Source organism: Cynocephalus volans, chromosome 3 (assembly GCF_027409185.1).
Source record: "Cynocephalus volans isolate mCynVol1 chromosome 3, mCynVol1.pri, whole genome shotgun sequence".
Taxonomy (NCBI): Eukaryota; Metazoa; Chordata; class Mammalia; order Dermoptera; family Cynocephalidae; genus Cynocephalus; species Cynocephalus volans.
The window spans coordinates 87,052,516-87,071,853 of record NC_084462.1 but is presented as its reverse complement, the minus strand read 5'-3'; the positions used below and the strand labels follow the sequence as shown (position 1 = coordinate 87,071,853).

Genomic DNA, 19,338 nt, shown 5'->3' with positions numbered 1-19,338 from the left:
AAATAAAATAGATACACTTAAATTCAAGCTTGCATTCCTCACTCCCCTTACCTTTGCAACAAAATAATCCCACATACTAAGTTCAGGAGGAATAAATTTTTCTTTGTAAGATGGTCTTTCTGCAGGCACTGGTGGTGGGGTAGCATCTTTTACAGGCCTTCCAGGGACAAGCATTCGCATGTTAAATCTCCTGCGATGTTTATCTATGTCTTCAGAAGGAACAGGAGGTGCTGAATAAAGATAGTAAAAAGAAAATCAGTATTTATTTTCCATTATTAACTCACAGAGTTAAACTTTTTTTTCATCCTACTCTTGCCATGTTTTAGTCTAGACTGAATTACTTATATCTGTGCTTCTAAACTTTTCTAGTTACTATCAGTTTTCTAGCAGCCATGGCAGAGAGGTGCAAATAGGGATAGAGGCATTAAAGGCTTTCTTGTCATGAAGTGGTTTATGTGCTGCATAAAATAAGGATCAAAGTAATTCTTGATAAAGATGTCTTAAATTGTATATTCAGTAAGTAGTAAAAAGTATGATTGAGTGATTATTTCTGACTATGTGGTTCAAGAAAGATTCATTGAACATGTAGGATGTAAAGAATGCCTTAAAAGGGCAGAAGCTCAATGGGAAAAGGGGATTGGACAACAGAAGCAAATGACCAAAGAAAGTTTGGGGAAATGAGGAGTGAACTACTTTTGCTAGACAGCAGTCAGGGAGGGGAGTAATAACAACAACAAAGTCTAGAATTAAGCTATGACCAGTCTTTGGATATGATCTGGGAACTTATGGGCATTTCTCACTGAAGCTTAAGCTAGTCACAATGAGGTATGGTGGTTTGATCAATTAGAGAGGACAATGGCATAGGAAGGGCTTGAACTAGTACGGCAAACAGTTAAAACTAAAGGAAGGGTTAGATATGAGGGACAGATAAAAGAAGTATCAAAAAACTCAGGAACTAATTGGACATAGGAGGTCCAGTAAGTAGAAGGCAACCTGCACCTTTCCTAAACCTTCAGTCACAGAAAATGATAATTCTATCTAGATTCTTTCTCCCATACCACAAACACAATTCATAAACAAATCCATCAGCTCTAACCTCAAATTATATCCAGAATATGACCACTTTTCATTCTGTCCATGACTACCACCCTAGACTAAACGACCGTTATATTTTTGTTGAGATGAAATTTACATAACATAAAATTAACCATTTTAAAGTGTACAATTCAGTGGCATTTGGTACGTTTGTAATATTATAAGACCACTGCTTTTCTTTAATTCCAAAGCAATCTCGTCACCCCAAAAGGAAACTCTGTATCCATTAGGCAGTCACTCCTTCCTCCTAGCCCATGGCAACCACCAATCTGCTTTCTGCCTCCACAGACTTACCTATTTTGAATATTTCATATAAATGGAGTCATATGATATGTGACATTTTGTGCCTGGCTTTTTTGACTTAGCATAGTATTTTCAAAGTTCATGCAGATTTATAGCATGTATTAGTATTTCACTCCTTTATATGGTTGAGTAATACTCCACCATATGTATATACCACATTTTATTTATCCATTCATCCTTGATGGTAACCCACAACTATTTTCTAAGTGGATTATTACAATAGCCTCCCACCCAGGCTCTCTACTTTTATTCTTCTTGCATAGTTCATTTGCCACAAAGCAGCCAGAGTGGTTCTTTTAAAAACCTAAATCAGATTATGTCACTCCTCTGCTTAAAATCCTCCAGTAGTTTTCCTATCTTTCTTTAGAACAACAACTAAAGTCTTTCCATGATCTATGAAACCCTAAATGAACTTGTCCCCAGGTACTTCTCTAACCTCATCTCCTACAACACTCCCTCTATTCAAGATAGCCATTTAGACCTCCTTATAATTCTTGGAAAAGGCCAAACTCAGCCCTACTTCAGGATGTTTGCACTCACTGTTCTAATTGCCTGGAATGCTCTGGCTCCAGATATTTGCATGCTGTGATTCTTGACTCCCCTGGGCTCTGCTCAAATGCTATTTCATCAGAAACATGTCTTCTGACCTCCTAACTAAACTGGTCCCATCCTCATTCCCTCATCATTCTCTTTCCACTTACCCTGCTTTATTTTTTATCATAGTTCTTACCATACCTGAAATAATATTTATTTGTTAGTTTGTTTATTGTATGAACACCTGCACTAGATGTAAGCTTCATGAAGGTAAGGGATTTGCCTATTTTGTTCACTCCCTTATCCCCACAGTCTAGAACACTGCCTGGCATGTAGAAGGTGTTAAGTGAATGAATACAAACATAAATGTGTACTCGGAGGTTTCAAGCATGGATGACTTGATAGACAGAATTACCACAAACAAAAATAGAAAATTCAGGAAGAGAATGAAGTGATTTGGGAGGAAAATTTCTGAATTTAAGGTGACAATACAATCAAGTAGGAAGAAAAAGATTAAGAGGCATCCTCATATAATGAGAATGGAAGCAATGGGAGTTGGTGAGATCACCTCCCTTACTTTGACTTATACAGGAACCCATTCATTTAACTCAACCTTAGGAGTAGAGACAGAAGTTACAACTGTGTCATTTAAACTCTCTGTGCCACTGACTCCTTGATGTAATATGACCATTTCTAAGGATGAATTAAGATAATTTCTATGTTTCAGCACTAAGATTGAAACATTTCCTGTGGCATCAGTCCATACTTCACATATCCAACCACCTTAAAAAGTGAGATGAAAAATATATTCTGGTCCATAAGGGAAGAAAAAAAAAATACAGAAAATAGAATTTTAAAAAACTTGTGCTGATTGGAACAGCTATCTGGTACACTACCGTAAACTTAATCTGAAGCCAATTGCTGTTATGCTCTGTAAAGATTTTGAGGATTTATTTAAATCTTCTTTCTCTAATTATGAACTATCCTTTTTCCATGGCCTTGTTCCTTGACATTATCTGCTCACTTACCTTTACCTTTCCTCTGTTTCTTTTTTTATCCTCTTCAAACATGTCCTGCTTTATCAACCTCAAAAATGTTACTTCTATAAAAATAAAAGTAACCAACTATATTTTTGCTCTAACATGGGTTTAGTTATTTACTGTCCTAACATGAGTGATTATGCTTTAAACAGCACTTATTTTCAAAATAACATTTCTTAAACATTAAAAAATCTTTTGCTTTAACATTAGAAATTATTTACATTTACATACATTACTGGTATCAAACTTATATTACCTGAAATATTTTCTGATTGTCTTCGAGGTTTCACAACAAGTTTTACACCCCCTCCAAAAACAGCAGCCCACATTCGATTATTTAAAGGGTGGGCTGCAAGCCGAAACAATTCATTGGAGGAATTTGTGGCAAGAGCATGTATCAATAAACTTAAGTAAACAGCAACAACAGCTTCACACAACAAAATGTTCAATTTTGGCTGGTCTTCATCTTGGGCTGAACTCAAGAGATTAACAAGTGAGCTCACACCTGTAAAGGTATATAATATCATATCAGCATGAAATACCAGAAGGAAAAAAAAATCCAAATTTTCAGTTTAACCAAAATTATGTATCTATAGTCTATAAAATAAATAACAATAATTTGAGCAACAAAATAAACAACAGTAGGAATGGATTATAACCTACAGAATAAAATAAGAATCCACTAGTCCATACTGATATAACAAATGAGTGAAGAAATAAATAAAAAAGAGAGAAGGAAAGTTCTTGCTCAAGGTGGAATTTTAGCTAATAAGTAGGAGGAATGATAGAATTAGAAAATCACCATTTAGTAACCCCACAGTAATAATCTGATTCAAGCATCAATCATTACTAGATGCTAAAATTAGCAGGTGAAAGTATATTACACACAGTCTCAAACTATCTCTTCAAAAGATACTAATTGATTACAAAGGTAAAAATAGTAATTTTACAAAGGAGAAATCTGGCAGAAACCACCTTATCAAGTGATCAAAGTTAATAGCACCAGTAATGTAACAAATTGACACCCTGTGCCTCTTGATATTTTGCACTGAGAAGGGCACATATATCTGTGGTATCTCTGCCAAAAATACATAACCTTAATCTAATATTAAGAAAAATCATAAAAAACCAAATTAAGGGACATTCTAAAAAAATAACTTGCCAGTGCACTTCAAAAGTGTCAGTCACCAAAGACAAGGAAAGAAGGGAAACTTTACTCCATATAAGAGGAGACCAACAAGATATTACAACTAAATGTTCAGTAGACCAGAAAAAGGACATTATTGGGACAACTGGAAAAATTTTAAAAAGGTCTATAGATTAGAAACCAGTATTGCATCAACGTTAAAATATTAAATTTGATCAACTGTGTTGTGGTTACGTAAGAGAATGTCTGTTTTTAGAAAATACACACCAAAATATTTAGATGAAAAAGGATATCATGTCTGTAATTTACTCTCAAATATTTCAGAAAAAATACACTTAGATATATACACACACACACATAATAAGTGAGTGAGAGAAAGAGAGAAGGAATGAATCATAAGTATGGTAAAATGTTAAAATTTGGGGAATCTGAGTGAAGGTTATACAAAAATTCTTTGTACTATGAGTACTTTTGCAACTTTTTTGTAAGTCTGAAATTATCTCAAAATAAGAGGTTAAAATTAAAAACAGTATGTTTCTAGAAACCTATGCTTAAAATTAATTTTAAATACACACTTAGGGTACCGAAGAAAGTGGATAAGGTTTAAAATAACTAATGTGCAGAATAAGAAAGAGAGTTAACCAGAGGAAGTGAAGGACTGACAACATGATAGCATCCCATGGAATGGTCACTCCTATCCTAACATATATATTCATACTCTTGATAATAATGGTAATTTCTCTGACATATCTGTGAAAATATATCTATGATATTGCTTTTTAAGACTCAAATTCAGACTTGAACATGTGGACGGAGGGAGCCTGCTTTTTTGTGCTGGTTAACACGGGTAGTTTTTGAAGCCTTGAGTTTCTCAGTCTTCAGACAATATTCTAGTACTTAAGAATTCCTAACCTATAGCAGGAAACATCATCAAAAACAAACAAAAAAAGCTACTCACCAAATCCACAAACAGCGACAATCAGGAAACTGGTCAGTAGCTTTTTTTAAAAAAGGAATTGTCAAGTAGAAGATTGAAAAACAAATAAACCACTTTAATTCTCACCAGGCCACTGAGCAGGAGATGAATTTGGTGTTGCATGTTCTTCAATGCTTTCTGTCCTTAATCTTCGACGATCACTTAAAAGAAGTCCTTGATAAGCCATTCCTGTAAACTGATTTCCTTCTGTTTGACTGCTAAAACAAATAGATTGAGTTATTTATCATCCTAAGAGAGGTGGTAAGCAATTTCACTTCATACACATCACCTATTTTAGATGATGATTTTTAAAAATCCTTAAAACTGAATTCTCTGTTGTGATGAGAATTTATTTTAGAAAGTTCTTGAAATTAGTTACAAATGTTTACTGATAGTTTTTTAAAACAAAATACTATTGGGCAAATGACATTTAGTCTTTCAAAATATTTTCCAGATGCCACTGATTACTTTAAAATCTTTTCTACCTGCATTTTTTTTTCAAAGTCTGAGGTAAGAAGACTAATTTTAGTACTAGGATATAGTAAGCATAAAGTTTCAGGGTACCAGTTTGTTGTATTTCTTAGCTCTGCAAAGTTGTGCTGCATAACCCTGATTTAAAATATAAACTACGATCAGGAGAATCACATTTTAGAAATGCCTAAATCTAAAGCCAATGTCCCTAAATATTTACTTCCCTCTCCATAATGGCTATTGTTGTGGAGTTAGGGAAAATACAAAAGAAGAAAGTAATGCTGAGTCACTGAGAGTAAATCATAGCTTAAGACTGGAAAACACACATTTAAAAACAATGTATTTGAATTCTCATTTGGTGCCATTTTAACCAGTGACTAATATCAAAAAAGCTGTCTTTGATCATTTAGATGACCACAACCAACTAAATCAACTTTTTCTTCCTTATTTACATTTCCAAATCTTTGCAGTCATTTAGGCTAAAAGTAGAGTACTACAGGCCATTTTGAGACACCAATTCCTTATTTGATATCAAATGTTCCCACAAAGGGCTGTTAAATGTACAAGGAAAAAAATCTAGACATATATTTAATGTAAATTTCGTGTGGATCTGTTTCTTTCACAAATGTTATGTATTAATATCAATCATTTAAATCTAGGTCATCTTTCCAAGTGATTCAATTTCTTACTATTTACACTACTCTAAGTCATTAAAATGTATAGTATGCCCTGATAAAGGCAATTTGACATTTAGAAAAATTCAAACCATTACTTCTAATTGATACCACTTTCAAAGAATTTTACATCATTCATAAACGGATAAGTAAAATTAATTTTAATAATTCAAATTTAGGAATGTACTTTTTGTTTTTCAAAAGTATTTTTTCTTTCAACTGAAAATCAATTAAACAAATAGAAGCTAAGCCAATGCAAAAAGAAATAGTTCCTAAGGTAAATAAAATTAGAAAAAATTTTTATAAATTGTTTTCTTTCTTGAGAACAAAAAAGATGGTAATGATGATGATCTACATTTACTATTTGTCTTTTTCTACATTGTTACTAGTTATAGCTAAACTAAACAAATAATTACTTCTGTTTGTCATTTACGAAAGTATACAGGGCAGTCGTATTTGGGGATTTTTCAGTCTCTAGGACATAGAACTTTAATATAACTCTGTCTGGAACAGTTTAATGTTTTTGCTGTATTAATACTATTTGGGTTTTTTTTTTTTTTTTTTTTACCTGTAGCTATGACTGTCACATAATGCTTGGTAAATTGATGCAGAAAGTGATGCTGCTAGTGAATGAAGTGTGTGCACCTAAAACCAAAACAGCCACAATTACATTTTGTACTAACATTTCTATACAACAGTAATATCTTAAAAATTAGAAAATACCCGGGAAACTACAACATCATAAATAAGACTGGATCCTATATGAGACTCCTAACTTTGCTTTAAAACTTCTAAAATAACTCCCACCCACCTTTATATGCATGCCCACAACAAAGCTGACTGAGTCAGACACCTTTATCAAATATTTAGTTATAGTAAGCCTGCCATTTACCAGGTCCTTAGTGAAGTGCGAATGTTGGTATTACCAGGACTTGTCCTAGCCTACTAATAATTAGATTAAATAGTAATATTCCGCCCCACCCACCCCAAAAGAATTGAAATAAGTATAGAATTAACAGCTTTTATTTAAGCTTGCCTTATGAAATTCCCCTTGATAAAATAAAGACAATTTCATCAATAACAACAATTTAAGTCTGTTCAATAAATATATCAATCACTGTGTGAAATGTCTGATTTTCCAATAAGTAATTTACTTAGTACTCAGGAGTAGGGAATAGTCTTAGAATTTCACATTTAGAAAGTTTAAAATTTATCCATATAGTATTAAAAAAAAAAATCTGGAAATGCCATACTAAATCAACATTTTCAGACTCATAAAATCTTAAAATTTGAAGGAAACTTAGAAACACTTTTGTACTCTTAGAAAGTCTTATCCAGATTACTTTTTGAAAGCCTTATTCAATTTTCTAGGAACTGGAAACTTTTAAAATTTACATGCATTTTATGCCTTCTCTACATGTTCTTATTCACCTAAAAAGTAATTGAAATAGTCTCTGCTAAAATACTGATATGGATTAATTCACGCTATGGATTAGAAGCATGAATTACATGGACTAGAAGTGTGACTATGAATTAGAAGTCTCTAATAGGTTGATGTGATCACTAAATCTCTAATAAAATACTGACAGATTCACATGGTGGATTTTAGAAGTCTCTACTAGGTTTTTGTGACCAGACCTTCAGAAGAATGTACAAGCAGAGATCAAATATGCTTGTCAAACAAAAGAAATAAAAAAAAATACTGGGGACCTAAAATGTGCACCAGCCACTGGAATTGGAAAAAGCATAGCACAAATACACTTAGGCTGACACACTGGAAGTCTGATCAACTTCCCAGATCCTGCCAAGCTGCCTAGTGTTTCCTAGAATGTATCAGTTTTTAAGTTCTCAGCACAGGGTGTGTGTATATATATATAAATATTACTTGGGGGTAGTAACTGTGCCAAAACTCAGATTGCCCCTAACTATTGCACAGCCTCCAATAAACACAATTACCTAGAAAATTGAAATAAGGACACTTTCTCTGCGACCATTTCTAATCAATCATGGTTCTCTCCCAGTTACTCCCCAATTTATATTTTCACAATATCTTGGCATATAAACAAATAGTCATAAATATTTCTAATTTAATGGTTCATTTAAAGGAATAATAAGTGGCAAATACCGTTTAGAAAATTACTTTTATTACCAAAAAAGTATTTGCTTGTCTTAAAGGATGACAATAACTTTTCCAGAAGTAAGAAGAATGCTTACTTTTAAATTACATTCTTTGGCTTCTGATCAAGATGGCAGAATACAGTCCCCAACGTCATTCTCTCCCACAAATCAACCAATTTACAACTATTAAAAAGCAACAACAGCCAAACTGGGGCCACTAGAGATCAGGGGAGGAGGAGGAGAGACCTACAGAGTGCATGAAGGTGGGAGAAGCCACAATGAGAGAAAGAAAGAACTGCTCCGAACATTTCAAGCCCCGGTCGCTTTAAAGCTGGAGCTGGTGTGCTCACAGAGCAGGAGCTGGCAAAAGCTGCAGCTGTGCCCTTCGGATGAAGTTACTTGGAGGCTGCAGGAGAGAAGAGGGCCTTAGTGGCCCCCAGGCCAACAAGACCACTAATAGGGTTCCTATGGACCCACATAGGTGTGAGGAGTCACAACAACTGATAAAAAGGAGCCACTCAGAGGCTGGTGAGTCATCGCAAGGGACTGGCGCAAGGCCCATCCCATGGGAAGTGTTTGCAGCATGGGCAGTAGGGGAGACAGGCCCACTGGGAGAAGACGGGGGCACAGCAAAGACAGGTGATCTGCCCCCCAATCAGCACAGGACCACTCAGTGGAGACTGGTCAGGAATATAGAACTGCAGAGGTGCAGTTTGATGAAAAGACTCAGGCCCAGACCAGAGTTTCTACACAGGTGTACCGGATCTTACAAGACCGGAAAGTACCTATAAAGTCAACCATTAAAACCTGAGCTGCACAAAAAGCCTTCCTCAGGGAATCAGCAACAAAGCAACAATTTAGCTCAACCACAGAGCTCAAGTACTGGTCCCCACAGGAAGTTCCCCCATTTTAGAAGTAAGCAAAGGACAACAAATTAGTTCCAGTGCAGAGTTTAAGTGGTAGGAACAGCAAATAATCCAACACAGAACTGAAAGAAAAAGCCAAATACCCACAACCAGAGACAAAGTTTGATATTAACTAGTAAAAGTCTCACATCACCAAAGAACACCTATAAAACCTAGAAGGAATGGAAGTCCCCTGGACTACCAAGCCAGGGTGGGAGGAGGGCTGGGAGCCTCATCCATGCCCTCTGACACCCATAACCAGTCCCAAGGGTGGGGGGCCAAGGGCCTCAACCACACACCCCCAATACCCACAACCACCCCAGTGATGCCCACTGAGCTGCCACGGGAAGCGCCCCAGGCTCTCCCAAGATGGATTGGTGGGGAGCAGAGGTCCTCTGCCACACCCCAACATCAGCAACCAGCCCAGCAACAACCACCAAGCTGCTGCAGGAAGCGCCCTGGGCTCTCCCGAGTTGGGGCAGTGGGGGGCCTCAGGCCTCGGCCATGACCCCCGACACCTGCAACTAGCCCAGCGATGACCACCCAGCTTCAAAAGGAAGCACTCCAGGCTCCTAAGCTGAGGTGGTGGGGGTACAAGGGCTTCAGCCACACCTCCCTGACATCTGCACCCAGACCAGCAATGACCAAGCCACTGCCAGAAGCCACTGGTCTCCCCTCCAGGAATGAGGGGAGTGCCACAGGCATCAACCCTGTCCCTCCTCCTTCCTCCTTCTCCCACCCTATTTCCTTCCCGCTTCCCTTCTCCCCCTCCCCAACTGCTGCACAACATCATAGAATGTAAAAAAGAATAATAATATTAATAAAGAAACTTTAAAAAAAATTTTTTTTAATTACATTATTTGGACAAATAGTCTTAAACTAATCAGGAGTGAGAAGGTAGCACGTAAGAGCACATTAAAATATTTCTTCTAAGTTCAAACTGGGAGACAAATATAAAATATTTACCCTCTCAGTATGTACAATATCAAATGATCATAAACTTTACATTACCTTCACATCTTCAATAGTGGGATTAGGTGGTGTTTTCATCTGAACGATAGTATAAAGTATATCATGGATGTGATTATTTAAGTACAATACAGGATTAGCTATGACTGTTTTTGTCGAAGCAATGCTTGCTGAAAGGAGAGGTAGAGTAGTAGGCAATGGTAGTGGAGACTGGAGTTGCTTTACTGTAGTTTCCTGCAGGTGACAGTGAATTATTTTTTTCAAAGTAGTTAAAATGAAGGAGTAAAAACAACAGTTTTCTCGTTAAAATACTGGTAATAAAGACTTGTATAAAAGCAGTATGTTTAGTTACCTATTAACTCATTCTACAAACTGTATTGAGCACCCAGTACGTACAGGTACTATGCTAGATGCTGAAGATATAAAGATGAGTATGACATGGCTATGCTCTCAACCTTTTAAGCCTACTCCTAATTACCAAAACTTTAGTCAAAGAAGACCCATGCAAAGTATAAATATCTGCCTCCTATGAATAGAGGAGCTGAACATATTTAGATTAATTAGTGAAAAGAGCTTCATAACTATAACTGAAATTATCGAAATAACCAAGATTGAAAACAAAAGTGATGTTCATACCTGCTGTGATTCTTGTAGCAAAAATTTGAGTTCCATCCTTACTGAGGCCAGACCACCACCTTGGGCCCCATGAAGGCTACAGTAACTAAGAAACACTCTCAGGAGATCTTGGTTTTTCTGCAACCACAATTTTCGTCTTTCTGCATGCTCTCTTTTAGCCTGCAATCTTCGTCTTTCTATTTGGTGGCGCTCATAGGAACCAATATCTGGTTTGTCCACTACTTCTTGACCCAGAAGATCACTCTCAACTTTGGGATGCATTTTACTGGAATATTCTTTAATAACTGATTCGTGATTACATATCTCATGCAAGGCAGCAATTTCCTTTTCAAGCCAGTTATAGAGTTGAAATCTGAGTTTTCCTCCGTCTACTTCATAACCTGTAGCCAATGTTCTTAGTTCAGTCATGAGGATCTTTAAACAAGCTCTGAATTTTAGTTGCTCAGCAATCACATCAACTTCAGTGTCACCTTCAAGGCAATCATCTTCCTGAGAAGTCAATAACATATTAAGGTCTGAAGCTTTCTGATCTTCTTGTCTATCTTTTTCCCTGGCATCTGTACTTTTCATTACTAAACCAACAGCATCTTCCTCCTCTTCTTCCAATGCACTATCATGATCTTCACCCCAATCAAGATTAAGAGGTTCTTCATCAACTTTCACTACTGGCTGACTCCAGTCAAACTCTGAAGAAGTTACATTTGACCAACCAATGCCAGAACTTCCATTGCCATTGCTCAGAGTTTTTGATTCTGAAGGTGCATCACTTATCTTTTTAGAAATGAAGTCAGGTTGATCTTTTTTTGCAGGTAAGGCAGATTTTTTGGTTACTTTTGGGATTTTGGAGAGTACCTCCAAGGCTAAAACAGGGCATCCAACTTTAAAATGAGCATTAGCTGTGGTGAAGAATAATTTCCTTTCTATGAGATTAATTTTATCAACAAAGTTTTTCTCAGTTTTGAGTCCTAAGGTTGCCAAAGTTCCTTCAGGGGAGGCAAGGTTTCTTCGAATAAGCAAAGGATGAGTTCGTAGGTAGTTGTAAAAACTAAACACAACTGGGTTACAAGATTTGACGATAACTACGAAAATCAAATAGATATAATTACAAGGTATTGGGTTAATTTGAACTTATACTACAGAAGAATAAAATATGTCAGCAGTTCTTCAAAATAATAAATATTATCCTAGTATAGGTTAAACTGTGGTACATACAATCATTAAAACTGTGCAGCTGAAATAGAAAGAATTTCACTGTATTCTATAAAGTGATCCTCATCACTATAAAGTGATGTCTAGGATACATTAAGTGAAAGAAGTTACAGTAAGTGCATATAGTAAATTACCTTTTAACTAAGAAAGTAGAGAGGGAATACAAACACACACATGTATATTTGCTTACATTTTTTAAATGAAAGGAAAACACACAAAATTTTTTTTTACCCAAAAAGGGAAGGTAAAATGCGGGGAAAAAAGCTCTATTTATCTGAAAACACCTTGGTTTTATATATTTTATTTCAAAACCATGTCGAATTTTTATATAATTAAAAGAAAATTAAACTTAAAAAAGCAATTCATGAAAAGCAAAAGCAAAATTAAACAAATGAATCTGTGCATCAATTTGGTAGAACACAGAGAAAAACTATAAAAGGTGACTTTAAAACAAGTAATTTGACTGAATATCCTTAGTGAGATACACCATGAAAATAAAAATACCTGCAAAAGAAAACTTCAGCTGTTCTTAATAATCATGTTGTTATGAAAAATATTTATTATCCCAAAACTAGTATATGCATACAAAATATCAAATAATTATGCTAATGCTATGAAAATCCAAGCCTTTCATTATAAGACACAAATTTAGTGTAAACTCCTAAATTCTCAGGAAAAAAAAAAATCCTAGCTCCATTCATTGAAATAGTCTAGAAACAATGACCCCTGTGCCCAGACTGTAGTCTCTAAACATTATTCCCCACTAAAAGAAAGCAGAATTCTTTGGAGGAGTGGTCATTTCCAGGTCTGGGGCAGGAAATGTATAAGATGAGCCTGTAACATTTTTCCATATAAGAAAGCAAGACAATTATCAATAAACAATGCCAAAAGGATTCAAGAACACGAAGAAGGACAATCCGAGCACCCATAAAAGAAAACTGCAAAGGATTCAAACACAAATCTATCTAAATTTGTAAGTTCAAGATAACCTTTAAAGAAAAAAAAAAAAAAGTTTATTGGTCATCTTAGTAGGATGCTAAGGAACCAATCTATTACTTTGAAAAAATGGCAACTAAAGAGAGAGAGTCAAGTATTTATGTTCCCTTTACTATGCATAAGACTGGATCTCAGAGTGCTAAGAAAAACGGCACTCTAGAGATGTATTCCAGCTCATAAGGAAAAGATAAAATGACATAATTAGAATATAATTATTTTACAAACACTAATGAAATAAAGGATCTGATCACTGATGGCTGTTAATACCACAAAAAGCAAAACAATCCAACATTACAAGTCTCCTGAGAAAAGTACTCCACACCACCTATGAAATATTTCAGCTGAAAAATGAGTCTCTAGAATCTTAATTACCAACTTAAAGTAAGCATAGAGAACACGGAAAAAAATAAAAATGTTAAACAACAGGAACACTGATCATCAAAATCCAAAATTCAATAAACTACAGGATAAAAAACTTAACTTCTTTAACAAATAAATAGTGGGGGGGGGGAGAATGAAGAAGAAGGAAACTATGGATTCAAGTTGACGTAAGAGACATCTCAACCAATCACAACACACAGGCCTTATTTGGATCCTGATTCAAACAAATTAATTGTATATGATTTTATGAGAAAACCAGGGAAATCTGAACATGACTGTGTATTTGATGATTACTAATACAATGATATGTGATTATGTTTTTTTAAAGAGGTTTTTTTTCTGTAGATAAACATATTAAAATATTTACAGATGAAATGCTATGATGAAATCTGCTTCAAAATAAATCTATGCTAAGAATGGAAGGGGGTGGAATGGATGGGATTATATATGACACAGGTTGGTTATCAGCTGATAACTATCAAAGCTGGGTAATAAATTCACAGACTTTCATTATACAAAGGTATTTCAAAAAGTTTGTGGAAAAACAAAATTGAAAGAATATAACTCTTTCCATGAACTTTTTGAAGTACTCTCATATTATTCTGTTTTAAAAATATTTGAAATTTTCCATAATAAGTTTTTTTAAATTAACCTGGAAAACATTAGAAAATAAATAGAACCTTCCTTCTATAAAAATGTGCGTATCTTATTAAAATTACCTGAGTAACTTAGATACTTTTCTTCTAAAAGCTTCTTCTTAGAAATAATAGATTTTTATGGTGATGGATAAAATTATTAAAATTTAACTCTGTATTTCATAAATATGTACAACTATTATGTGTCACTTAGAAAAAATAAAAGTTTGCTAAAAATTTCCTTTCCTTTAAGTTTTTAAGAACTTCTATTAAGATGTATTTCTCCTTTATAAAGAAGAAAGTAAAAATTGGGCCCTACTCTCTTTACCTATGTAATCCCTTTCAACATTTAAAAATAATAAAAGTAATAAAAAATATACGGTTAGAAAATTATAACTATAGAAAATACAAAATGAAAAGTAAAAGCTTACAACTTCTCACTGCTATTCCCCAAAGGTAGCCAGTGACCAGTATTTAGTTTCTTGTGATTTGTTCCAGGGAACCACCAAAGGAGAGAAACACAACATGCATGCATGCTCTCGTGTGTATGTACAACATATATAAATATATAATGCAACAAGAATCACACTGCATCTTACTTTTTTCACTTAATAATACAGTGCATATTAACACATAGATCTACCCCATTTCCTAATAGCACAGTGTTTCTATAGTATGGATATATTAAAATTTATTTAACTATTCTATTGAAAAAAACTTAGAATGTTCTACATTTTTATGATTGCAAACAATGCTGATCCAGGTGCTTAAAAATCTATATTATTTCCACTAACCAAGAGCAAAGAAAATTTCCCACACAAGAATAAAGTTTCTCTAGGCCCACGCACCAAACCAATATGTGTAACAACCAAAATTTCTACTTTAAAAAAAAATGGAAAGAGCTATAGAATGTGGCAAATATTCTTTATGCTTATGGAATATATATGTTCTAAAATCCTACCTTAAATACCTCAATATGTAACTGTGAGAGTAAAAAATGTGTGAAGTCATCTTAGTACTACTCAAACTATGACAAGAAAATGCTAGAGTCTATTACAAATAGTGACTAATCCTTTAGCCACACAAGAAATTTTGATAATAACCTCTCAAAGTTGAAAAGTAAATCTGGTAATGATTTTTTTTTTAAATCTAAGTGAACATTAGTTCAGAAACTGTCTTCTTCTAAAAAAGAAAAACAGAAACCCAAAAAATGTCCTACCTTGATGTTTATCATCCTCCTTTGGAGTTTGTTCCAGTAATGTGTCCAAGGCTCGGGTATAATCTTTCATTACCCAATAGGCAAGACTACGCAGGAAAGGATCAGGATGTAATCTTTTGCAACTGAATCCTGAGCCATCCTTTAGGCAACCCAAAATCTTCTGATTTAGGATGGATAGATAAGTGGATGAAGTCTCAAATTCAGATTCATATAAACGGGCAATAACCATGGCCAGCTGAATATCTTCCATTTTTTCAAGACAAACCTGCAAATTTAAATATTAAGAAATACTTACCTTATTTAATGATAATTATTTACAGATACGAAACATCCCACCAATACCCTATAATGATCTACCATTTATATTCCCATGTTGAGGGAAAGGAGTCCAGAGGTTGAGACAGTGAAGGGTAGTTAAATGATTGTTTGACAGGTAATTAAAGAATAACAAAAAACAAGAGAAAGAGAAAAGAACTTAAGCAGCTTCCAGTCTACAAAGATCATTTACAGAAAAAGTAAAAACAAAACATATCATCATCACTCTCAGACTTAGGTCAATTTAAATTAATAACATTCATTTAAAACTTAAATACCACTTAATGACCTTTGAATTTATATATCAGTTCCTCTTAAATTTCCAACTATATTTCCATATAAATATAATTATTACTATTTTAAAAGAACCTCCTACTTACATAGCAAACAGCTTACAAAATAAAGCCACATATTCTATTCTTACTCTCTTGGAGCCTATATTCTAATATAACTACTGATCTTGAGAATTTGAAGTCAATAATTTTGATCTTGAGAATTTGAGGTCAGTAATTTTGTTCAGGCAATATGAGCATCTCTCACTCAATCAACACTTCTCTTCTTCACTTGAATATCTTTTAAGCTAAAGTTCCCATTTTAAAATTATAAGCATTTGTTATTTTTAAAAATCATATACCTGAGATAATTGAAAAAATGACTGATTCTAAATTTAAAGTAACTTCACTGTGTTGGATATTTCCTATTTCTTCTATCATGTATTATTTGCAATTCTATTTTTCCTTCACTTATTTATTCATAATGATAATAAGTAACCAAAAAGGAACATATCATAAATAAACAGAAACATTTGTAATTACACTCATAATCACCTGCCAGGATTATACATCAAAAAACGATGCAGTTTTACCACCTCACATTCATTTGCCAATATCTATGGCAACTACATTTCAAAATCATACAAATTCAAATTTCAGCTCCTTATCTCTGAATTTCACTTAGAAGAAAAAGAACTTAAAGTATCTGCCTTATTGCACAGGATAAGGAGGTTGCAACCTATTCATTTTAAATAGTTCAAAAGAACAAAATGGCATTCATAAGCCTTTTTTTTTTTTTTTTTTTTGACGGTAAGGGGATCGCAACCCTTGGCAAGGTGTGGTCTGCACCACGCACAGCCAGTGAGCGCACCAGCCATCCCTATATAGGATCTGAACCCGCAGCCTCAGCACTACCAGCGCCGCACCCTCCTGAGTGAGCCACAGGGCTGGCCCCATAAGCCATTTTTGGACATTTTTCATACATTTAACTCATTATCTTGAAATGCAATATGCCATATGTGAAATTTTTCATTTGTGTTTCTCTCTTGAATTTATTTATAATTTTGTCAATCACAGTGCCACTACTTTAAGTTCAACAATCTCTGTAGTTATTCTCTGTCCTTACAAACACATATAAAACATATATAAAAAGGAAATTAATTTCCTTTACGACCTTTTCAGGTTTTAACTCTATTACAAATATTTCATAGTATGTTTCCTCATGTATACCTCTATAGCATCTTTCAAGGAACCAGCTAACAAGAAAAAAGCAGCAGACTGTTCAAAGCGTTGTTTTCCAAGTAAAGAAAAAGCATTTTTCAAAGCAGCTTTACGCCATCTATCTTCATTAAAGTTGTGGCTAAAAAATGTTGTCATTTTTTCATCATGCTGTGACCTGGGAACCAGAGCACAAACATCAGTAGTTAAACCAAATTTAAAATGTTTTTAATCTTTTACAGAATGTGTGAAAATAGAAAATAAAAAATTCAAATCTAAAAGAACAATAACTTCAGAGATAGGTATTTGTTATCATACATCTCTTTACTTCTAATAAAAAAAGCTAATGTCTTATGTACACATAAATAGGAAGCAAGAACATTTTTTAATTTCCAAAGTACTTTTATCAACTTTTTTTTTTTTTTAACAACATCCCCACCCTTTAGGTTAAGTTGAAAAGATATTCTCCTCATTTTTTGCAGATAAAGGAACCAACTTACAAATAAGTTGATATGACCAAGCTCATACACGTCATTATTTTCAAAAGCATTAGGTTTCTGATTCTCAGTATAATCTTCATTCCATTAAATCATGTTAAAGTTGAGGCATATTACCTAAACAGACCCCATACTACTGCTTTCTTCTTCATTGAAAGGTAGAATAATGCAGCATCTAAAGCATCATTGTTTCTTTGAAAAGCAGCTTTGGCGACCTAAATGGTAAATAAAATATAATATTAAGTTAACAATTTGACAAAAGAATTACAATTAATTAATCAACAGTTAATGCTTCCCTGCTACTTCCATGGCTGACAGAAACTATGGAGATGGGACAAGTTGGTTCTATTCCACAACCTTCAATAGCTTATAATACATGCTTCTTGATACAACCTTTTGCATGCTAGTGATTATAATAAAAATAATTGCAGCTAGCATTTATTGACTACTTATCATGTACCAGGGACCAGTCTAAGCACCTGTCATTTACCTTACTGAAACACCACAAGCCATGAGGTACTATTATTATCCCCATTTTACAGATGAGGTAACTGAGACAGAGTTAGTGAATTGCCTAAAATCACACCGTAAGAGGTGAAAAAAGGATTAGAAGTCAGGTAATAATAAAACTACCACAGAGAACAATAAAGAAGGCAGAATATTCAGTAGATGTGACCTTTTTCTTAAAAGTTCAACATATTACATTTCTTAATGATTTATCAAAGTTAAAATGCTAATGTCTATGGTATATGTGATTTCACAATTTAAGGCTCTCTCAACACAGTCATCTGTGAATAAATATCAATTAAACACACCCACATGCATTGACACACATTTAAAAAAAACTACAAAATGTAAATGTTCAACAAAAATATATATTGAGTATTTTTTTAAACATACTTTTTAAAAAACATAATTTTCTGGTATTTTTCAATCCAATTTTGACAATTCTGAAGAACTGACACATTCTTTCTGGCATGTAATTAAAATACAGAAGATTGGAGCCCCTTTATTTTGAAGGGCCTACAAATTATAGCTTTTGGTAATTCCATGGAAAAAGGTTTGAGTGAGTAATAATAATTCTCCATGTATTATAATTGGTAATATCCTTTGGGCCATATAACCAAAGTTGCTGAATTTATACAGAACCAATCAACTTTGTATAAGTTTAAAAATTATTAAGCCTATAATATTATTGTATGTAATTATATTGTTTTGAACACATAGCATACAGAGCATTATCTTATTTCTCAAAGATGCTGAAATTCTCTCTGCAAATTACTAAGTGGAAATGCATAACAATAAAAAGCAGTGTATGTTTTATTAGCTCACATTAACTGATAGCCGGAAGCTACTGAAGTATGGGAGAAAGATACTTAAAATTACCTAATGAAAAGGCTTTACTCTCAAAACTGTTTTATTTCCCTTTCTCTTTTTTAGTATTTTCTCTGCTCTCCATCATTTAACTTAGTGCTTCAACATGTTCTTTTTAGAGGAATTTTTACTCATATTTAGCTAAGATTTGTAATACATTATTTCAACGCAAAAAATGCACAAATACCTCCGATTTAAGAAATAAATTGCTTGAGGAAATAAATTACATGAATATATCAGAAATACTCAATTATAATGACAAAACACATTGTTGACAAGAAAGTAAAGAGATCTTTCTAGGATACATTTGAAACATTTCAGATAAGATGATGAGTTGGTTTTTTTTAACCACTG

General features: G+C 34.0%; 1 protein-coding gene across 8 annotated transcripts in view; it reads right to left on the bottom strand.

The window, feature by feature from the left end:
- The window catches only part of DMXL2 (Dmx like 2), a 152,377-nt gene that overhangs the window by 19,886 nt on the left and 113,153 nt on the right, over nucleotides 1-19,338 (bottom strand). For 5 of the 8 annotated variants that reach the window (XM_063088708.1, XM_063088710.1, XM_063088713.1 and 2 more), the window contains 9 exons: nucleotides 17,728-17,825; nucleotides 17,126-17,291; nucleotides 15,309-15,573; nucleotides 10,869-11,947; nucleotides 10,275-10,466; nucleotides 6,809-6,885; nucleotides 5,183-5,310; nucleotides 3,229-3,477; nucleotides 52-230 (listed from right to left, as the gene is read on the bottom strand). In XM_063088708.1, coding sequence (XP_062944778.1) covers nucleotides 52-230; nucleotides 3,229-3,477; nucleotides 5,183-5,310; nucleotides 6,809-6,885; nucleotides 10,275-10,466; nucleotides 10,869-11,947; nucleotides 15,309-15,573; nucleotides 17,126-17,291; nucleotides 17,728-17,825 — 2,433 coding nt within the window. Of the gene's footprint in view, nucleotides 1-51; nucleotides 231-3,228; nucleotides 3,478-5,182; nucleotides 5,314-6,808; nucleotides 6,886-10,274; nucleotides 10,467-10,868; nucleotides 11,948-15,308; nucleotides 15,574-17,125; nucleotides 17,292-17,727; nucleotides 17,826-19,338 lie in introns of all 8 variants that reach the window. The other 3 variants (XM_063088707.1, XM_063088709.1, XM_063088711.1) reach the window with 1 other exon arrangement.